The sequence below is a fragment of the Phodopus roborovskii genome, unplaced genomic scaffold (assembly GCF_943737965.1).
Source record: "Phodopus roborovskii unplaced genomic scaffold, PHOROB, whole genome shotgun sequence".
In the NCBI taxonomy this organism is placed as follows: Eukaryota; Metazoa; Chordata; class Mammalia; order Rodentia; family Cricetidae; genus Phodopus; species Phodopus roborovskii.
This window is the reverse complement of record NW_026126571.1, coordinates 23,341,920-23,361,298: the sequence shown is the minus strand read 5'-3', so window position 1 is coordinate 23,361,298 and position 19,379 is coordinate 23,341,920. Positions and strand designations below refer to the sequence as shown.

Genomic DNA, 19,379 nt, shown 5'->3' with positions numbered 1-19,379 from the left:
GCCTGACTTGGGGTGCGGGATTTAATTGTGGGCGTGACCAGGCCATGGGGCGGGTCCAGAGGGCTGGGTGTTGCAGGTGCCTCCTCCTCCGCCTCTTCGGATCCCTGGCCGCGCCAGGCACTGTGCGGGCAGCCGAGGGAGCGCCTTTGTGCCTGTCTGGAGTGAGGCTGCCACGGCCCCTTGTACGCCCTGGTCCATTGTCTTCCCGGCTGGTGCTGGCGACAGGGTCCCGCACGTGCCACCGCGGCGGCTTATCCCAGGCGCGCCGTGGGAGATGAAGCTCCCGAAGCCGTGGTGGGCGGGCGGCGGCCTCCTGAACCTCACGCTGCTGCTGAGCTTGGCTGGGCTCCGTGTGGACCTAGACCTCTGCGTGCCGCCACCGGCCGCCTCGTTTTACGAAGAGCTGCTCCCACTCTGTCCCACCCGCCCCGCCTCGGCTTCTAGCCCCTTCCCGGCCTCAGGAGGCTGGGGACACTCCCCCCAGCTGCTTGCCAAGGGCCGGCTGCTGCGCGAAGTGCGCGCGCTCGGCGTCCCCTTCGTTCCCCGCACCCGCGTGGACGCGTGGCTAGTGCACAGCGTGGCGACCGGGGACGCAGACGGGGCCCACGAGCTGCTCGCCACCGCCGCCTCGTCTGCCGTGGGAGACGGCGACCAGGAGGCACCCGCGGGCGGAGGGGATCGCCCAGAGGCTCACAACAGCCCTCTGGCTGCCGAGGAGGAGGACAAGGCGGCGGAACCGTCGGCGCAGGTGCGAGACACAGACGGACGCGGGAGCCAGGTAACCTAAAGGGATTCGAGCAAGTGGCTGGAAGGACTGACCCCGAGCCCCTATGGTCGCTACGACTAGGCGGGGCCACACCCGTGTTCTCCTTCTCACTCTAGGTAGTTGTAGGTTGCGGGACAAATCTGCCCCGCCTCTTTTTGAAGGAAGAAGGTGAGTGCTGAGATTTGATTTTGGGAAAAGTGGATGAAATCCATCTGCATGCTGAGAACACCCTTCTTGTGTTCGATGGCTGTGGAGGGTAGTTTGGTAAATGGGGAAGCGAGAGAGGATGGTGCTGTCTGGTCCTCGGCCTCTAATCAGTACCCCGTGTGCATTAAGTTGCCTTGATGGGGAACCTGTGCGGGACTAGAGGATCTGGAGGAGGTCCACACACCCAAGCAAAGGCACGGCCCCCGCCCTGAATTTAACCTTACTGTTGCCCGTTTATGATTGTGCTATTGTACTCCTGGAATAAGGAGCCACGGTGTTCAGTGCAGTTGGTACCTCTGTGACCTAATCATCCACCCCCCTCGTTTAAGAATCCTCCCTAATGGAAGGTGTGAAATCCCTTATTAACATTCACAAAACTCGTATTCTTTCCTGGGACACGCAAGTTCCCTTTGGTTGCGGACTCTCCCTACTCCAAGATCCGTGGACTGAAACTGGAAAGACCTCTGCGTCTAGAGACCTCACCCCGGACTTCCTTTTAGGACCAGAGCTTGACTTTACCGATGTGGATCCACAAGTGTTCATAGGACTTTGTTTCTGTGAAGAGCAGTCTTAGGCAAAGTGGGGATTGGGGCTAAACTGGTTTGTTTGCGGCTCTTCAGAATCACCCTGTTTGTGTAGGCAGTTGTCTGACGGGCTCCTCCGCCCTTTCTCAGAGAGGTCATTGCGTGAGGTGCTGGTGATTCACTGTTATGCTGATCTGATCCTTTCCTCCTCCTGGGGATGGGAACTAATGGGGTGGGGGTTGGTGCTAGTCTTGGTAGGCTTCTGTTGGGTTTAGAACAAACAGGAAGCCACTCCCTAGTCTACTCTACAGATCTGAACTCCAGGAAGGAGGGGGAGGGGTGTCACCTGAGGAGGGGTACCTGCTGCCCCTTACCACAGACTGCTGGGGTGATTTTGGAGGCAGCTCTGATGGCCTGGGAACCGAAACACAGGTTAAGAAACTCATGCAAGGTTACAAAACTGGCTGGTGATGGAGGGTGGCATCTGAATCAAGGTCTCTTACACTCTGTGTCAGCCAATGGTCCTTACAAGGAGGACCTGGAGGCCCTCTTTCTTACAGAGATAACTAAACCATTGTGGTCCTACCTCCTCCAATCTCCCATCAACCCCTCAACACTTGTCTTGGCATTCCTTTCCTGGCTGGGCTAGCATCTGCACCTGCTAGACAATGGTAGGTGTGGGGGGAGTAGGGGGGAGGGGGTTGTTCTGTTCAATTAGGCAGTGGTGAGCCACTGAGGACTTAAGATGCAGGAGCCAGTGCACTGATGTGGTGATTGATGCCTTTTGACATGTCCCATTTGTACTTAAGGAAAAGAAACCCAGGTCAGGAAACTTAGCTTAATTCATACATTAGTTAATGCACGAGTGGACTGAGAACCCGAGTCTGCTGTCTCCCAGACTGGTATATAAATGAAGTTCTGTGGGCTGTACTCCCTAAGAATGCATCTGGGATGGGATGAGTCAGACCCTGACTCAACCCGTCTCCAGGCCCCAAGACAATGGCTTTCAGGTGCTGGATTTGTTTGCCTGTTATCTGTTTGATCGGCTTTTTGTGGTGGTGGTGGTGATGATGGTTTTGTGATAGAGTGTCATGTATCCCAGGTTGCTCTTGAACTTGGTATATAGCCAAGGGTAACCTTGAACTCTTGAGGCATCCCTTCCCCTTACCTCTCTAGTACTGAGATGACAGGCATGAGCCAGCACTAGCTTTATTGAGTATTGTTGACCAGGCTGGCCTTAAACTCTTAGTCCTCTTGTGCCAGCCTCTCGAGTGCTGGGATTACAGGTGTGTCTCACCATGCCTGGTTTGGATAGGTTTTGTTTGTTTGTTTGTTTTTGTTTTTTTGTTGTTTTCAAAGCAGGTTCTGGGCTGGGATAGAGCTTGGTGGTTAAGAGCATTGGCTGTGCTTGCAGAGGACCCACATTTAGGACCTAGCACTCACTTGGTGGTTATCCACCATCTGTAACTCCAGTTTCAGAGGATCTGACGCCCTCTTCTGACCTCTGCAGGCACTGCAAGTACAGAGTACACAGAGACACATTCAGGCAAAACACCCAAACACATTAGGTAAAAATAAATAATTCTTTAAAAAAAAAAAACATAAAATACAATAGATAATCACACTTTACCAAAAGCCAAAAGAAATTGGGAGCTGGTGGGGAGGGGAGAGGGCGTCAGGAGAAAGAGAAGGGAAGAAGAGGACATGAAGGATCAGGAAGATTGAGTCAGGGGATGAATAGATGAGAGCAAGAAAAGAGATACCATAATAGAAGGAGGCATCATAGGTTTCAAGAGAAATCTGGCACCTGAGAAATGTCCAGAGACCTACAAGGATGACCCCAACTAGCAACCTAAGCAATAGTGGAGAGGCTACCTTAAATGCCCTTCACTGATAATGATATTGATATGCCATCTTAGAGCCTTCATCCAGTAGCTGATGGAAGCAGAAGCAGACACCCACAGCTAAACACTGAGCTGAACTCCTGGAATCCAGTTGCAGAGAGAGAGGAGTGATGCGCAAAGGGGTCAAGACCAGGCTGGAGAAACCCACAGAAACAGCTGACCTGAACAAGGGGGAGCCCATGCATCCCCAGACTGATAGCTGGGATCCAGATCCCCTGAACATGGGTGTTAGTTAGGAGGACTGGGCAGTCTATGGGGTCTCTGGTAGTTGATTTATCCCTAGTATACTAATGGACTTTGGGAGCCCGTCCCAAAAAAGGGATAGTCTCTCAGCTTAGGCACATGGGGGAGGGCCTAGGCCCTGCTCCAAATGATATGACAGAGTTTAAAGATCCCCCATGGAAGGCCTCGCCCTCCCTGGGGAGCAGAAAGGGGATGGGATAGGGGGTTGGTGGGGAGGAGGAGAGGGAGAGGGAACTGGGATTGACATGTAAAAAAAAAGCTTGTTTCTAATTTAATTTTTTTGAAAAAGAAGAAACTTAGAAATAAAAAAAAACATAAAATAAAAAGCAGGATGTGCACTCATAAAGAAGAGCATAACTCTGGGAAATATGGGCTCCAGAAATAATGCCAGCATTGCAATTACCTAGACCTTAGCACCTCCTCCCATGGGTTATGTGAATCACTCCATGCCCCTCCCAGTCTCTCTACAAAAGTGTGAGTGGGGGGGGGGGGGTTTGAGCCACCTAAGGGGAGGCTAGCACGAAGTGCCAACACGGCGCCTTGATTGCATTCCCTGCCTTCAAAATCTGCTGGTCCCCATTCACTGTTTCCCTTTGGACTTGTTTGTCTCTGTATCCAGCTTTGCTTATTAGGAAGTGAATGTGCAGGATCAGTAGGAATGTAGGTAATTGATAGAAAATTCCAGTGACATACATTTGAGTTGTAGAAGACTCTGGTTTTAGAGTATAATTTTTCTCAACTTCTATGTATATGCAAAAATGTTTTAGAATAGGGGATTTTCAAAGTATCAAAAAGCAAGAACTGCTTTGATTTCACTTTTTAGAGGGGCTAATAATTCTGAAAACAGACTGTGGGATTCCCCCGGAGCCGACAGCTTCTTTTTATAAACTTGGCCATTCACTTACAACTGATGAAGCCTATGCTCAGCAGGCGAAGTGTGGGCTTCTCTCGGGGCTGAGAGATGGCGCAGGGGTTAAGAGCACTGGCTGCCCTTCCAGAGGCCCTGGGTTCTGTTCCCAGCACCCACATGGTGGCTCACAACTGTCTGTTATCCAGTCCCAGGTGACTTCCTCTTCTTGTCTCTGGCACTCAGAGGGTGGCTATCAGCCATTTATAACGCCAGTTCCAAAGGAGCTGATGTCCTCTGCATGTACAGGGTGTGCAGACATACATGAAGGCAAAAACACGGACACTCGTAAAAGAAAATAATAATTAAAAAAAGTAGCTTTTGTGAAGTTGAATATATGTCAGTGTTTCAAAGAGCTGTTGAAAACTGAGTTGGTTTATGGTCATCTTGTGTCACCTGTCACAGCAATCCCTCTGCTGGGTGTGCAATCCTGTCAAGAACCCTGGCTTACATTCGGATGCTTCCCTTAGGTCATAGAATCACATATAGTCCAATTTAATCCGAAGAATGAAGGGGAGAAAGACCCATTTTGGATTGTTGAAGTAAATTTTATTTCCATTGCAAAGTCAATAGTATTTCCTAATGCCTAGGCAATTGGTCAGAGGCTAGAAACAAACTTCTCAAAGCCGTGGTGCGGCATAGTCTTCATTTATGGCAGTGTGACTTCCCTGTTGGGTTTTTCTTTTGTGATTAGTGGATGTTAAAAGGTCTGTTTTGCCTCCTTGAGTGGGAAAGAATGGCACAGGCTATTGTGTTAGAGCTCTAGGAGCCAGTACTCATCCTGGGTGCTCAAATAGAAATTTACTGGTGACAAGAAGTCCCAGGTGAGCTATCAGCAGGTTAATTCCTTCTAAGGACTGTTGGGAGGATTTACATTTTGGTGGTTTGCTGGAGTTGATGGCATTCTGTGGCTTCTGCTGCCAATGTCTGCCTCCCCTTCACATTCCCCCTTGGTACAGGAAGGATCCATCTGGCTCTCTTTTTACCTAACTATATTTACAATGATCAGATTTCCTAATATGGCTTCATTCTTAGGTCTTAGGTGTTAGGACTTATAGGAAATTTTAGAGTACACAGTTTAGCCTAAACAAATCACATCACCCTTCTGTCAACTATACAGCTAGCTCGCTTGTATTGCAGCTATTAAAAACTGAGTCACTGCCGAGAAGTGATGGTGCAGGACTTTAATCCCAGCATCAGGAGGCAGAGGCAGGAGGATCTCTGTGAGTATGAAGCCAGCCTGGTCTACAGAGGGAGTTCCAGGACAGCCAGAGGTACACAGAAAAAAAACCTGTCTAAAAAAAAAAGAAAAAGAAAAAGGAACTGAGTCAGTTAGTCAGTTGGTCTGTGTATGGCGCTGGCTGTTTGTGGTAGAATCTGTTACGCCCTGCTGAGGAAGCGGGCTTTGCTGGTTTGGTGTGCAATCCTGAGAACCTTACTTCAAACCATTGTTGTGATTACAGTTTTGTTGTTTTGTGTTTGTTCAGTTATTCCCTACTCTCCTTCTTCTGCTTCTTAGCTCACATAGTAGGAATCCAGTATTCAGGGCCCAGGATTTGGGACAGGCCAGCCTAGGGGTCAAGGTGCTATGCTAGCAGTGCCAAGCTAAGAAGAACAAGGCTGTCTCCACTGCATGTGTGATCGGCTGCGCACACTTCATGCTCTCTGTACCTTGCGCTCTCTTCTCTGTTGTTGGGAAGAGTAAATGAGCTAGGGCTAGTCAAGCTGAGTGGAGATGGCATGCTGCTGCCCTGGTCCTTCTAAGATTAGGAGGATTGGCTACTGTTAATCATCCTGGCAGGGTTCCAGAGCCTCCCCACCTCTCCATTCTGCTTCCAGTTCCATGTTTTGCCATTCAAGGCTCTACCGTGTGGCCTCTGTGACACCGGTCTTGCTGAACTATTAGCCTGCTGATGAATTGCCTGTGACCTACTTTCCAGCCCAAACTTCCTTCCCTTCCTTGCCCCAGACCACCTCAGGATCACTTTGCCTCACTTATCTGTGCCCAGAATACTGGCCTTTCATTCCTCGGCACTGTTAAATTCTCAGCCTGGCTCAACTGTCACCCATCCACAAAATGTCCCTTGAGCCAACACTGCACCCTCGTGAGAGCCTTTCTTCTGTGACACGGAGCACTCTCTACCTTGAACTGCAGTGTCTGGAGTGTGCCCAAGACCAGGAGCAGAGGTTGGTGTAGCAGGTAACATCTGCACTTCATGGATGTCATGAGTATAATGAGTTTTGGGTCTTTCAAGGCCAGATCACCAAGTAGAAATAGGTCAGCTCTGAAATCTTGACCACTACGTGCCAGCCAGTCAAGCAGACTTTCAAGTTGTCATTATAATTGGCTTGGGTGGCAAGATTAGGGACTGCCTAAACTTGATAGAGCAAGTTAGTGATGGCCTTGCCTGGATTAGAACTGGTTACTGTCACTAAGCACTGAGTAAGCCACACCTCCCACCCACTTGGAGACTTCAAAGGGAAAAACAATCCTTTCCCATTCTGGCAGCCTTATGAGGGAATGGCTCCTCAGACTCGGCCTTGAAGAAATTGTGACAATTCATACAGCTCTGAGCAGCCGGAGGTGGCAGAGGCATGTGCCCCAGTTGTTTTGGTTGAGTAACAGGTGGTGGCTGGCAGAATGTGGCCATACCTTGGGAGGTCTCCAGGGACTCGAACTGGGTTTCCGTCTTCTCAGGCAGGCTTTGCCAGGAAAATGGACCGAGGAGACTATGAATGAATAAGAGTTGGCCAGCACAGCTGTAGGGACTGGCAAACCCAGACAGTGGGGCAGTGGGATGCCTTGGCAGAGACTGGGATCTGCAGGCTCATGCTGAACTGCTCCTCCCAGAAGCCTCAGTGTTGCCCCTGAAGTCCTTCAACTGACTATGGCTACTCAGTTACTGCAGATACTTAAGTCAGCTGGTATAGCCAGATCCATAGATTGCTACAGCGCAAGTAGCCGGTTCCGTTGAGTTCATGGACACTGGATGCCTTGATAGCTACACCCTGACCCTCCAGCTCCATCTCCTCCTGGGATCTCTGCAAACCTGGCCTTCCAAATTAGTGAAAAGAGAATATTAGTGTTCTGTTTTGGAGCATTCTTGTGGGGAGTAAGTGGCATGTTAAAGGCTCTGCCTGGCTCCCCTGTATTGGCAGAATCCACGAGCTCCATGTTAAAGCCCCAGCAAACCTCGTCCTCTCCTGGAGATTGCTAAAGACTGCCTGACCACGCAGTCTACTTCAGCATGAAAGGACTCCTTCCCTCCTTACTGGGGACTCTTGCTGTGTAAACTGGTCTGAGCTCCTGTCTACACCAGCTTAGCAAGGGTGAGCTTCAGGGACACATACATGATCTAGAGGGTCATTAAAAATCAGTCCCTACAGGAAGTGGTGACAAATTCCTCTAATCCCAGCACTCAGGGGGCAGAGGCAGGTGGATCTCTGTGGATTTGAGACCAGCCTGGTCTATAGAACAATTTCCAGGACAGCTAAGACTACACAGAGAGAAATCCTGTCTTGAGAATGAATGAATGAATGAATGAATGAATGAATGAATGAGTGCCAGGCTTCTAGCTGGTTATGAAATGGAAATGCCCACAGCCAAGTGCAAATCCTGTCACTCACACTGTGTGACAGAGGTTACTTGTCTTCTGTGCCTCAGTTTCCTCCCCCCGTGAAAAGAGTGTTAGCGGTGCATACCTTGCCAGGATGCTGAGACGCTTGAATGAGGTAATAGCCGTGCAGCCTACATTGAGAGCTCAGTGGACATGAGCTGTAATTATTGCAAACTGCTATTAAAACAACAACCCAGGCCAAGCAGGACACAGGCTGTCTTTATCTGGCTCCTTGGCTCTCTTCAGCCGGGTGACTCCAGGTTGCCTGCTGTCTAGAGACAGGCCTCAGGATCCTCGGCTCCCTCTGATGTCATCCCACTCACAGACAGTGCTCTGTTCTTTGTCTTTGAAGGTTCACCCAACCCTAAAAGCCAAAGCAGGTCTCCTCACTCTTCCTCCAGGTAAGAAAAGAAAGGGCCAGTTAGGCCAGCTGCAACTGCTCACAAAGGGCATGGCAGGGGTAAGGGCTCCACCCAGTTCCTCAGGATCCAGGCCAGAGAAATTAATCCAGGCTGCCAGCACATGGGGTCTTCAGGGAGTTTTCAGGAGAAAAGGAAAGAAAGAACGGGGAAACAAACAAAAACTCCCAAGACAAGCCCAGCTTTGCTTCTTCCCCTTAACCCCGCCCTCCCAAAGAAAGAAAACAGGGCTTTTCTGTGTGGCTTTGGAGCCTGTCCTGAAACTCACTCTGTAGACCAGGCTGGCCTCAAACTCACAGAGATTCACCTACCTCTGCCTCCCGAGTGCCGGGATTAAAGGCGTGCACTACCACTGCCTAGCACAGTTCTCTTTATTGATAAAGAAAACCTTTACTCCCAGGCTGCTTCTTTCCTGGGAGACGGTCGAACAGGCCACATGAATTTGTAGAAGACAAGCTGCAAGCCAGCAAGTTGATAGAAGCTCGGAAGGAGGAAACAGGTTGTAATGCCACCCATGAGGGGCTGGGTATTGCAGTACACACTTGTGTACCAGCACTTGGGACCTAAACCTATAAGTTTAAGTCTTGCTTAGGTTACCTAGTGAGATCAGTGAGTTTTATTTATTTATTCAGGCATTTGGGGGGGGGTTCTTTGCTTTATTTTTTAATTTACATGTATGAGTGTTGCCTGTATGTATGTGTGTGCCTGGTGTCCTTTGGAGGCTAGAAAAGGGGTATCAGATGCCCTAGAAGCGGTGCTACAGATGATTGTGAGCCACTGTGTGGGTGCTGGAAATCAAACCTGGGTCTGTTAGAGCTGGCTGCCAGAGCTTCTAACAGCTAAGGAATCTCTCCAGCTGCTTTTGTTTTGTTATGCAGTTTGTTTTGTTTCTGCTTTTTGCTGGTGATGGTTTTGACAGTAGGTCTCAGTATATACTCCAGGCTGGCCATGAATTTGTGGCAATCCTCTCCTGCCTCTGACCTAACACCTCTTATCTTCAGAACAAAATGTGCTGTATTGATCCATCTCCACTCCCTCCTGTAACTGAATCTTGACAGGATGGCCTGTCCACTGGTGTAGTTATTGTCACCTCTCATTAACTCTTCACAAATGTCATTTGTTTTATAGACCAGGCAGGCCTCAAACTCAGAGATTTGCCTGTCTCTGCCTTCTGAGGGTTGGGATTAAAGGTATGCGCCACTAACACTCAGCTAAACTTAGGGAAATTCTTTACCCCAGAATATAATACAAATGTAAATAATAAAGTAAATATGATTTCTAATTTTTAAAAATGCAAGAGCTAGGTGTGATGGTGTGTCCCTTTAAATCTCAGCACTCAGCAGAGTCAGATGGATCTCTGTGAGTTCCAGGCCAACCTGTTCTACATAGCAACTTCTGGGCTACTCATACATATAGTGAGACCCAGTCTCAAAAAAGGGGGTGATGTTGAAATTGTGGTAGAGAGATGGCTCAGTGGTTAAGGAGCACAGGCTGCTCTTCCATGGGACCTGGGCTCAATTTCCAACTCCCACATGGTGGCTCACAACCAGTCCCATGTTTAAGCAAGAATGACAGATAATGTCCTTTACCCAGATTTTGCATTTTCCCATTTGACTTTATATTAGTAACCATCCATATATATAAATACAGAATTCTTTTTTGTTATGACATATTTAAAGAGTGAATCAAAACCATTGCATCCATTAATATTGGATACATTTGTGTGTTTCCTTGGAGTGGTGGTTTGTTTTTGTTTGTTCATTTATAGCCAATTACAAAGTAAGAAAATCTATTATGAATCTAGCATTATCTGTTTGTATTCAGAGTCCCATTAGCATCTAACCAGCCACACACCCTCAGTCACCTTATTCTGGAATGATTTTTGACAGAAAAGCCATAGTAAGTATTGTTCCTTCATAACAGGGTACATGGTGACCTTCTCCAGATTATGACGGTAGACTTTAAGTGTCTTTGCATTTAGTATCACCATTTTTTTTTTATTTTTTAGTTGTAATCTACTGTGAGATTTCACACACACACACACACGCACGGTCATATTATATTTGAGTGGATTTGTCCTTTTGCTTAGTTCCTTATTCAGTGAGTCAGGACCCACCATCACATGATAGGGTTGGGGAGGGAGATAGAGGTAAGACAGGATGTCCCTAGCCTTGACTAGTTTGGAACTTGATATGTAGACCACATTGAGCCTTGAACAAGTTCTGGGGTTAAAGGTGTGTGCCCTCCCCCATGTGTAAGAGTGTTATTATACCTTCATGTAAGTCTATATGCCATGTTCCCGTAGAGCCTTGAGAGGCCAGAATTGGGTGTTGGATCCTCTGGGAGTTATAGATAGTTGTGAGTCACCATGTGGATGTTAAGAATGGAACCTGGGACTCCTGAAAGTATACAGCCAGTGCCCTTAACTGTGGAACCATCTCTCTAACCCCAACTTTTAACCAGCTGTGGCCTCTTGTAGTGCTATTCTGGTCATAAAGAATTTCTGTAACTTAAGTCCTTCCCCAAGTTTCCCAGAATGTCTTACATACATTTGTCACCAGCATGTCACACTCTAACCCACACACACACACACACACACACACACCCCTACCTTCCCAGACTTCTGTTCACCTGATCAGTTTCCTTATGGGCACGATCTAGCCTGTATGTGCTGTGCATGATGTCATAGGCATGACCTTCTAATTGTATATTTGTGTGGAATTCTTGTATACTGAATTGCCTCACACATTACAGATTTAAGAAGTTCTGTCCAACCACATCAGTTTCATAAGCAAAATCAGCTTTGTTAAAGAATCCAGTATTCGAGGTTAACAAAAGAAGCCTTGCCTGGATAAAAGAAGGGCAGTAACATGATGATGCTCAGTAACCTTTTCCTGCCACCACCACCCCTTCTCAATTTAGAAAAGTCATTACTGTGAAACAGTTTATAAGGATCCCTGCCAAAGTCCCAAGGATGTTATGTCTAAAATTTGACTTCAACAGATATTTGCTAAAGGGCAATAAATGACAGGCTCTGGATTAGACAGAAGGCATATGGAGGGGCAGTCCCTGCCTTCAAGAAACTACTGCTTTGTGCTGGGCTTGGTAATGCACACCTTGCATCCAAGCACTGGGGAGGCAGAGGCAGGTGGATCTCTGTGAGTTCAAGGCCAGCCTATACTACATAGTGAGTTCCAGAACAGCCAGGGCTGTGTACAGAAAAGACCCTTGTCTCCAATGAATGAATGAAGGAATGAACATAAAATAACTAAAGAAAGAAGTAAAAGAAACTACCATTTTTAGAGCTGGGGAAGCAACTCAGTAAGAGTGCTTGTTCTGCAAACATGAATACCTGAATTCAAATTCCCATGTAAAAATTTGGGCACAGCCACTGGGCACCTGTAACTCTAGTGCTGTTGGGAGCAGACAGAATGAAATTTTGGGGATTAATGGCTGCTAGCTTGGTTCCAGGTTCAGAGTGTTAAGGATCAAGACACCCAATGCCTTCCTCTGGTTTCTGTGTACATACACATGGGTACACATATGCAGGCAGGCAGAGAGAAAACGACAGAGAGAGAATCATTTTAGCAGGACAAACAACAAACAAATATAGCTGGTGCTAAATGATACAGAAAAAAAAAGTTAAGTATTGGCAGCAGAAGTGCTTTTAAAAAGTACGGAGAGATGGTTCAGTGGTTAAGAGCACTCACTAGCTGAGCTTCCAAACAACCCAGGTGATTCCCACCTCCCACGTGGGAGCTTACCACTGTCTGTAACCCCAGCTCCAGGGCATGAAGCACCATCTACATACTCCCATGAACACTAGGCACACATAAGGTACACAGACATACATGCAGGCAAAACACCCATACACATAAAAATAAAAAATAAATTTTTACTACATTAAAGAGGGAAAGCTAAGGAAAAATGGGATGATAATACTTGGAGAGAACGAATTTGAGGATACAACCTTAGGATTTGCTCAGTTTAGAGATCTGAGGATCAAGGATGAGCAACTTAGAAGTCTCTAGTGACTTAGAAGAAGGGGGGGAGGGGACTGGGGTGCCAGGTGAGGCAGCTGTTTGCAGGAGGAGGCAGTGGTAACTAAGTCCGAATTTGCTGATGGGTCATATATAAGGATTAGATTTGGGAGACCCTGACAGACTGTTTCAGTGGTGTGCTGGGAACCCAGAACTCCTCATTGGGATGGATTTGAGAGAGAACACTCTGGGAGAATTTTTCCATAAAGGTGGGCAGAATAATGAGATGGTATCTAATGGAGGGATATGGGAGCAAGGGGCTGGTTCTGTAGTTAGGAGGCACCAGCCCACAGTAGGTAGCCATTGGGGATTGTCCATAGGTGGGAAACAAGGAACATCTGGCCAAGCGAGCTCGTGGAGGGTCTGCCTGCCCTGGGAACAAGACACCACGATGTCTGGAGGGAAAGTGGAGTATCCCAGAGAGCGGCACAGCTGGACAGATGGAGAAGCTAAGAAACCATGCTTTTCTGTCCTGCCCCACACCCTGCTCCCAGCGTTTGTAGATGTTCATTTAGTTTGACATTTATATTTTTCAGATTCCTGTGTTTTGGAGGGGAAGTGGACCCTTGAGTTAGTCCTGTTAAGATCATACTCCTGTAAGCCAGAAAACCATCCTGGCATGGTGGTAGGAACCTGTAATCCCAGTACTCTGCAGGTTAAATAAAGCATGAGGGTCACTAATTCAAGACCAGTCTAGGCTACACAAAGAGATCTTTAAAAAGGAAGAGAGGCGGAGGAAAGGGGGGGGGGTGGGCAAGCTCATGTCTATAATCCCAAAGCTGAGGGTAAAGGCTGATTTGAGTCTTCTCACCATTTAAAAATTTCCTTAGATGAAGTAAATTCAAAGCAAGAAGGAGTCTCCTGTGTAAGAACAAGTGAAATTGAAATATCTAAACCAAAAATAAAAACAAAGCTGTTCTTATTGTAAAAGGAGTACTCTTTTGGTCTGGAAAGTGGAATGAAACCTTTCCCACACAGTCCCCACCCCATCTGCCTTTCAGACAGAACACAGTCCATAATTTTAAGAATATAGATTCCTGGATTTAGTTTATGCAGATTGGGCAGTCCTGGGGATACATAAGAAGGGCAGGGCAAAAGACTGGCCTTTGTGTCCGGAGTGATTGCTTCTCTGATGGTGAGATGAAGTCCCAGCCTCAGCTGATGACAGTGCAGCTTTCAAACAGTTGTCCTATTTGTCAATAATGGTTTTCTACTTAGCAGTATTTTGGGTACTTTTTTTCTATTTTACAGGAGAATGATATACTAAAAGAAGAGAGCGAAGCTGTAGATCACAGTTCCCAGCATGAGGAAGATGGGGAAGGGGTACCAGCCCACCTGAAATCACTACAACCTAGTAGGAAGGACGAAAACAAAATGATAGATACCCATGACTGGGAAGCAGAGGTGATCAGAGAGTTCAGAAATGAGGTAAGTGTGGCAGAAGCTTCCAGGCTTGCCATTTGTCTTTCATGAAGAGTTTGCTTTGTTAAGGAGTTCTGGGTGTAAGTATACACTATCTTTAGCAAAGCTGGTATACGAAAATAACATTTAAAAGTGTGTGTGTGTTAAATAAAGCACTTAACCCACAGACTCATTTTATCTGATTAAAGAGAGAACTTACTAGCAGTTTTGTTGTTTTTGTTTGTCAAGACAAGGGATAAAAGACAGCTGGCAGCCGGGCAGTGATGGCACACACCTTTAATCCCAGCACTCTGGAGGCAGAAGCAGACTGATTTCTGTGAATTCAAGGCCAACCAAGGCTACACAGAGAAACCCTGTCTCAAAAAACAAAACAACAAAATAGCTGACATCCAAGTTAGACTGTCTAGGTCTGGGAGATGAAACAAAAGACCAGCTTTACAGACATTTCTCTCCATTTCCACTAAAGCTCAGACCCAAGTCTTCACTCTGCCAGTGAGTTAGGCCAAACCACTGGCGTCCCATAGTCCATTCTGTACCCTGGGCTCACCTACAGGGTCAGGCCCCTGCTTCTGAAGGGCATCTTTCTATACTTCTGGCTGGACATGGTAAACTCCAGGAACCAAGTGCTTCCCCTGCTTTCATGTGGTCCATACCCTGGTTTTGACCTAGATCTGGATGATTCTAGCCACAAATTTGGCAGACAGGTGCTCAAGAGGGTTCACAGACACACATGACACTTTCACCTACAAAGCATTCTTGTCCTAGTGGTTGTCTTCATCATGACTAGCTTCAGCACCTGCCTTCTCTGAGAGGTGGAATCTGGGGCTCAGTCTTAAATCCTTGGAAGATGGAGAGTACCATGCCCTGGCCCTTAAGACAGCCCTCATCGCCATGTAACATTACATCAAGAACCGGACTTTGTGGAGTTCTTGGTGTAAAAACCACAGTACCCATCTTAAAGAGATGAAGAGATGGTTTATTTTGGAATCATTCTGAGTGATCATGGTCCAGGAACCCAGATTTAGATTACCCCAAATTCCATGTTCAAACGTGGAAGCAGTTTCATAGTTTTTTTTTTTGTTTGTTTGTTTGTTTTATAGACAGGTCTAAAATACATTGGTGGGTACATCAGGGAGGCAGGGCAGTGATATGGGGAGAGCCAAAATACTATCTGAGGTTATGGGTTGGTGGGAGCTAGTCTGCTAATTTAATAGATCACAAAAGGTTTTATCTGTTAGTCACAGAATGTTAGTTCTGACACAGGTGGGCAAGAATGGCTTTTCTGGAGGGCTACAACTAGCCCAAGATAAGGTAACTAGCTTGTGGACCTACAACATTGCAATCTCTCCACAGTACTGCAGTTCTAACCAACCAGTCAATCAGTGTCTGCAGCACAGCTACTTAGCAGTTTTTATTCAGCATAATAGGTTTGTTCTTTTCCCCTACCCTCTACTGTTGCCTCTCTTCCAGCCTGCTCTTATACCATGGGTGAACCATAGGCCAGGGCCATAGCTTCTAGGAATTCTGATGAAGAAATCCCTCTGGTTGGGCTGGAAATAAAGGCCAGTGGTAGAATGGCTGCCCAGCACAGTCCTCAACACTGACAGAAATGGAAACACTCTCAGGTCATGGTAATATAGCAGTTAAGAATAACATTAAACCAAGTGGTGGTGGATCATGCCTTAAATCCTAGCACTCGGGAGGCAGAGGTAGGCAGATCTTTGTGAGTTTCAGGCCAGCCTGGTATACAGAGCTAGTTCCAAGACAACCAGAGCTGTTACACAAAGAAACTCTGTCTCAAGTTCTGATAATATACTTTTATGTGTGGGCACTTTGCCTGCCAGTATGTGTCTGCACCACTTACATGCCTGGTGCCTGTGGAAGCCATAAAAGGATATCAGATGCCCTGAACTGGAGTTTATAGGTGGTTCTAAGCCGCCATATGCAGGCTGGGATTTGAACCTGGATCCTCACAAGAATAGCCAGTACTGTTAATGGCTGAGCTATTATTTCTCCTGCACTGGCTGCAGTTTTGGTGTATTTCTTAGTAGGGAGACTAAGTATAAGTCACTTTCTTTTGAGTAGAAAGCCTAGAAAAATAGTAAGGAGCACTGGTAAAATGTGGCCCTGGCTCAGAGTGTAGGCAGGAAACGTGTGTAGATTAAGTAATCTGAAGACCACTTAAAATAAAGCTTGGCATACTTCATTATTTAAAAAAAAAAAAAATAGCTCCCCGTGTTTTTTGAATTCTCCATCTAAGATAAGTTTAAAAAGTTCAGCTTCACAGCGGGATTTGGTGGTGGCACACATCTTTGATCCCAGCACTTGGGAGACAGATGCCAGGACAGCCTGGGCTACACAGAGAAACCCCACATCAAAGAAGGTCCAGTTTCACATTTCCCAGCAACATAAAATGAACCTAAAGCATACTTTCAGTGTTTCTAGAAATAGTTCAGTTGACCCATAGAACAAAGTTTACAACTTTTTCCTCCCCTCCAGACAGGTCTCGCTAACAAAGGGTAACCTTTAACTTTTTAAGAAAGGTTTTCTCTGTGTAGTTCTGAGAATTCAAATCTTCCTCTGCCTCATGAGAGCTGCTATTTTAAAGGCATCTATCACCATTGGCTAGCAACCATTAACTTCTAGATCGTGGTTATACTCCCCACACCCTGGGATCTAATCCAGGGCTTTCTGTATACTAGCCAAGCACTTTACTGAGAATAGTTCCTGTTTCTGTAGTTTGAGACAGGACCTTGCTATTTTTACCCTGGGGATGGCCTTAAATTTACAATCCTTCTGCCTCTGCCTCCCAAGTAGTGAGATTAAGGGAAAGCACTACTATGTCTGACTGTATGTGTAACAAGTTCTATGAAACCAAGTGTAGACTTGGGAGTCAGGCTATTTTTAAATAGTGCCAGGTGCACTATTTAAATGGAAGCATTTGGGAGGCAAACGCAAATGGATCTCTTGAGTTTGAGGCCAGCCTTGCTCACACAGCAAGTTCTAGACCAGCCAGGGCTACATAGATACTAATTCCAGCACTTGAGAGGGAAAAAACTGGAACTACAATTTGTCTCTCTCTGATCATATACATTTTGTTTATAAACAGAGCCATCTACACTGGTCTGATACAGCTTTCTCTCTGGAAGATTTATTTCAACTGCTTTCATCACAGTCTGAACATTCCCTGGAGGTAAAAGAAATCTTGACTTGTATTTTAAAAACTGAAATGACAAACCTGTGAATTAAGGGCCTCTCCTACTTTGATGACATAGCAATTTTGTCATGTACATCATGAAGTATACAGTCTTTTCATAGAAAAGATCACTTTGTGGAGACTTTAAGCACATGCTATTTTATCAAATTTAGACCATTCATACTGAATGACTTTGCTTTCCTAGTAGCAGTTATATAGTCTCTCCTTGATGCACTCTCATAAGCTTATCCTTGGCCCTTCACAATGTAGATTATGACTCGAAAAGCATAGCTATAAGGCTTAATTAATAATCAGCTTAATTCCCTGATTATTCAGAGACCCCTTGCTCCCAGGTACATCAGCATTTTTTGATTTGAGATAAAACAAATTCTTTGTAACAAATATGTTCATATTAGGACAGAAATTTGATAGAAAGGATTGTGATAGTGGAACTCCTTTTGAAATATTATTGTTCTCCAGGGCCTCTCTCTGGAAGACATTCCACCTTTTCTAAACAGTGCCAATGAAAGTGTGAATTCCTCAGAACACGACATAAATTTAAGCCATGCTATAAGCCATGATGTCAATCTTCATGAAGCCATGCTGTTGTGTCCTAACACAGTTAGAAGAGAACCAACAAGAACTTCACAGGCACAAGAACCATTTCTGCAGTTAAATTCTCATGCCAATACTGAGCACACCATTCCTGCAATGTCCTTTCCACCTGCTGACAACCAAATGAGGAATCTAACAAGCCAAGATGTCCTATATGACCTTGATTCAAATATATTTGACGGAATAAACCTTATGTCATTGGCCACAGGTTTTAGTCCATTGGAAGTTTCTCAACTTTTTGAAGAACCAGACTCTGATTCTGGGCTCTCATTAAATCCAAGTTACACCACCACCAAGTCTAATTCTTCTCACTGTATGTATGATGGTGCTGTAGGTTACAGTAATGACCTTCAGTCTCTTTGTCAGGATTTAGGTGCTGTAGGAGGCTGCTACCCAGAAACCTGTAAACATTGTTACACGAACCATACGACTGTGTCTGGCTTTCACCAGGATCTTAAATGTCAGCAAGTATTTCATGACCACACTTACCATGTACAGCCAGGTGTACTAGAGCCCAACTCTGAATCTTTTACATGGTCAAAGAAAATCAGTGGGTGCCTTGACCCAGACAGAAGCCTGAGCCGTGATGAACAGCGTGCTAAAGCTCTGCATATTCCCTTTTCAGTAGATGAAATTGTCCAAATGCCTGTTGACTCTTTCAATAGCATGTTAAGCAGACACTACCTAACAGACTTACAAGTTTCTCTCATACGGGACATCAGACGCAGAGGGAAAAATAAAGTTGCTGCTCAGAACTGTCGTAAACGTAAACTAAACATCATTCTAAGTCTAGAAGATGATATCTGTAACTTGCAAACAAAGAAGGAAGCCCTTAAGAGTGAGCAAGCTCAATGCAACAAGGCTATTGGCATAATGAAACAGAAGCTACATGACCTCTACCATGATGTTTTTAGTAGGTTAAGAGATGACCAAGGTAGGCCAGTCAATCCAAACCATTATGCACTTCAGTACAGCCATGATGGAACGGTTTTGATTGTACCCAAAGAACTGGTGGCATCAGGCCACAAAAAGGAAACAAAGGGAAAGAAAAAACTAAACAGGTTCCAGTGACTTATGTACTGCTACTTAAATCATTCAGATAAGAGTACAAGTTTATGTTTGTATTGATGTTTAGAACAAGTTATACTTCTGTGAAGTTGGGAGAACCACACATTTTCATGGACCACTTCTGCACTAAAACTCAAATACCTGTTTACTTGTAAATACCTGTTTACTTGTAATCACCAAGAACTTTCCACCTTTTAGTAAGGTGGTCACTTGAAAAAGCTTTTAAGGTGCTCACAAAATGGAAATGGCCTATAGTGTTTCTGAAGGTATTTTTTAATATTTAACTTGTAAGTCTCAAAATAAAATTTTGTACTGAATTTCTCAACGGGTCTTAAGCTTGCCTTATTTGCCCTTTAAAAAAATACAGCTTACTTAGCAATGCCACGTTGACACAAGTTTAAACCATCAACAGTAACCCAGGCTTTAGGAGAATGCAGTCACAGGCCTATCC

At 45.8% G+C, this 19,379-nt stretch overlaps 1 protein-coding gene across 1 annotated transcript; it reads left to right on the top strand.

Annotated features, from left to right (window-relative positions):
* The first annotated feature begins 256 nt into the window (after positions 1–256).
* Nfe2l3 (NFE2 like bZIP transcription factor 3) lies at positions 257–18,931 on the top strand. Its single transcript, XM_051202971.1, has 4 exons — positions 257–778; positions 13,879–14,055; positions 17,159–17,242; positions 17,726–18,931. Exons 1-4 carry the CDS (start codon positions 275–277, stop codon positions 18,929–18,931), a joined length of 1,971 nt encoding a protein of 656 aa, XP_051058928.1. The 5' UTR covers positions 257–274.
* The last annotated feature ends 448 nt before the right edge of the window (positions 18,932–19,379 follow it).

Bases quoted from the DNA above. Each gene is read 5' to 3' on its own strand.
- Nfe2l3 (XM_051202971.1), top strand. From the start codon at position 275: ATGAAGCTCCCGAAGCCGTGGTGGGCGGGCGGCGGCCTCCTGAACCTC. The intron at 779-13,878 runs GTAACCTAAAGG...TCTATTTTACAG, and splicing joins CAGACGGACGCGGGAGCCAG to GAGAATGATATACTAAAAGA. The intron at 14,056-17,158 runs GTAAGTGTGGCA...GTTTATAAACAG, and splicing joins TCAGAGAGTTCAGAAATGAG to AGCCATCTACACTGGTCTGA.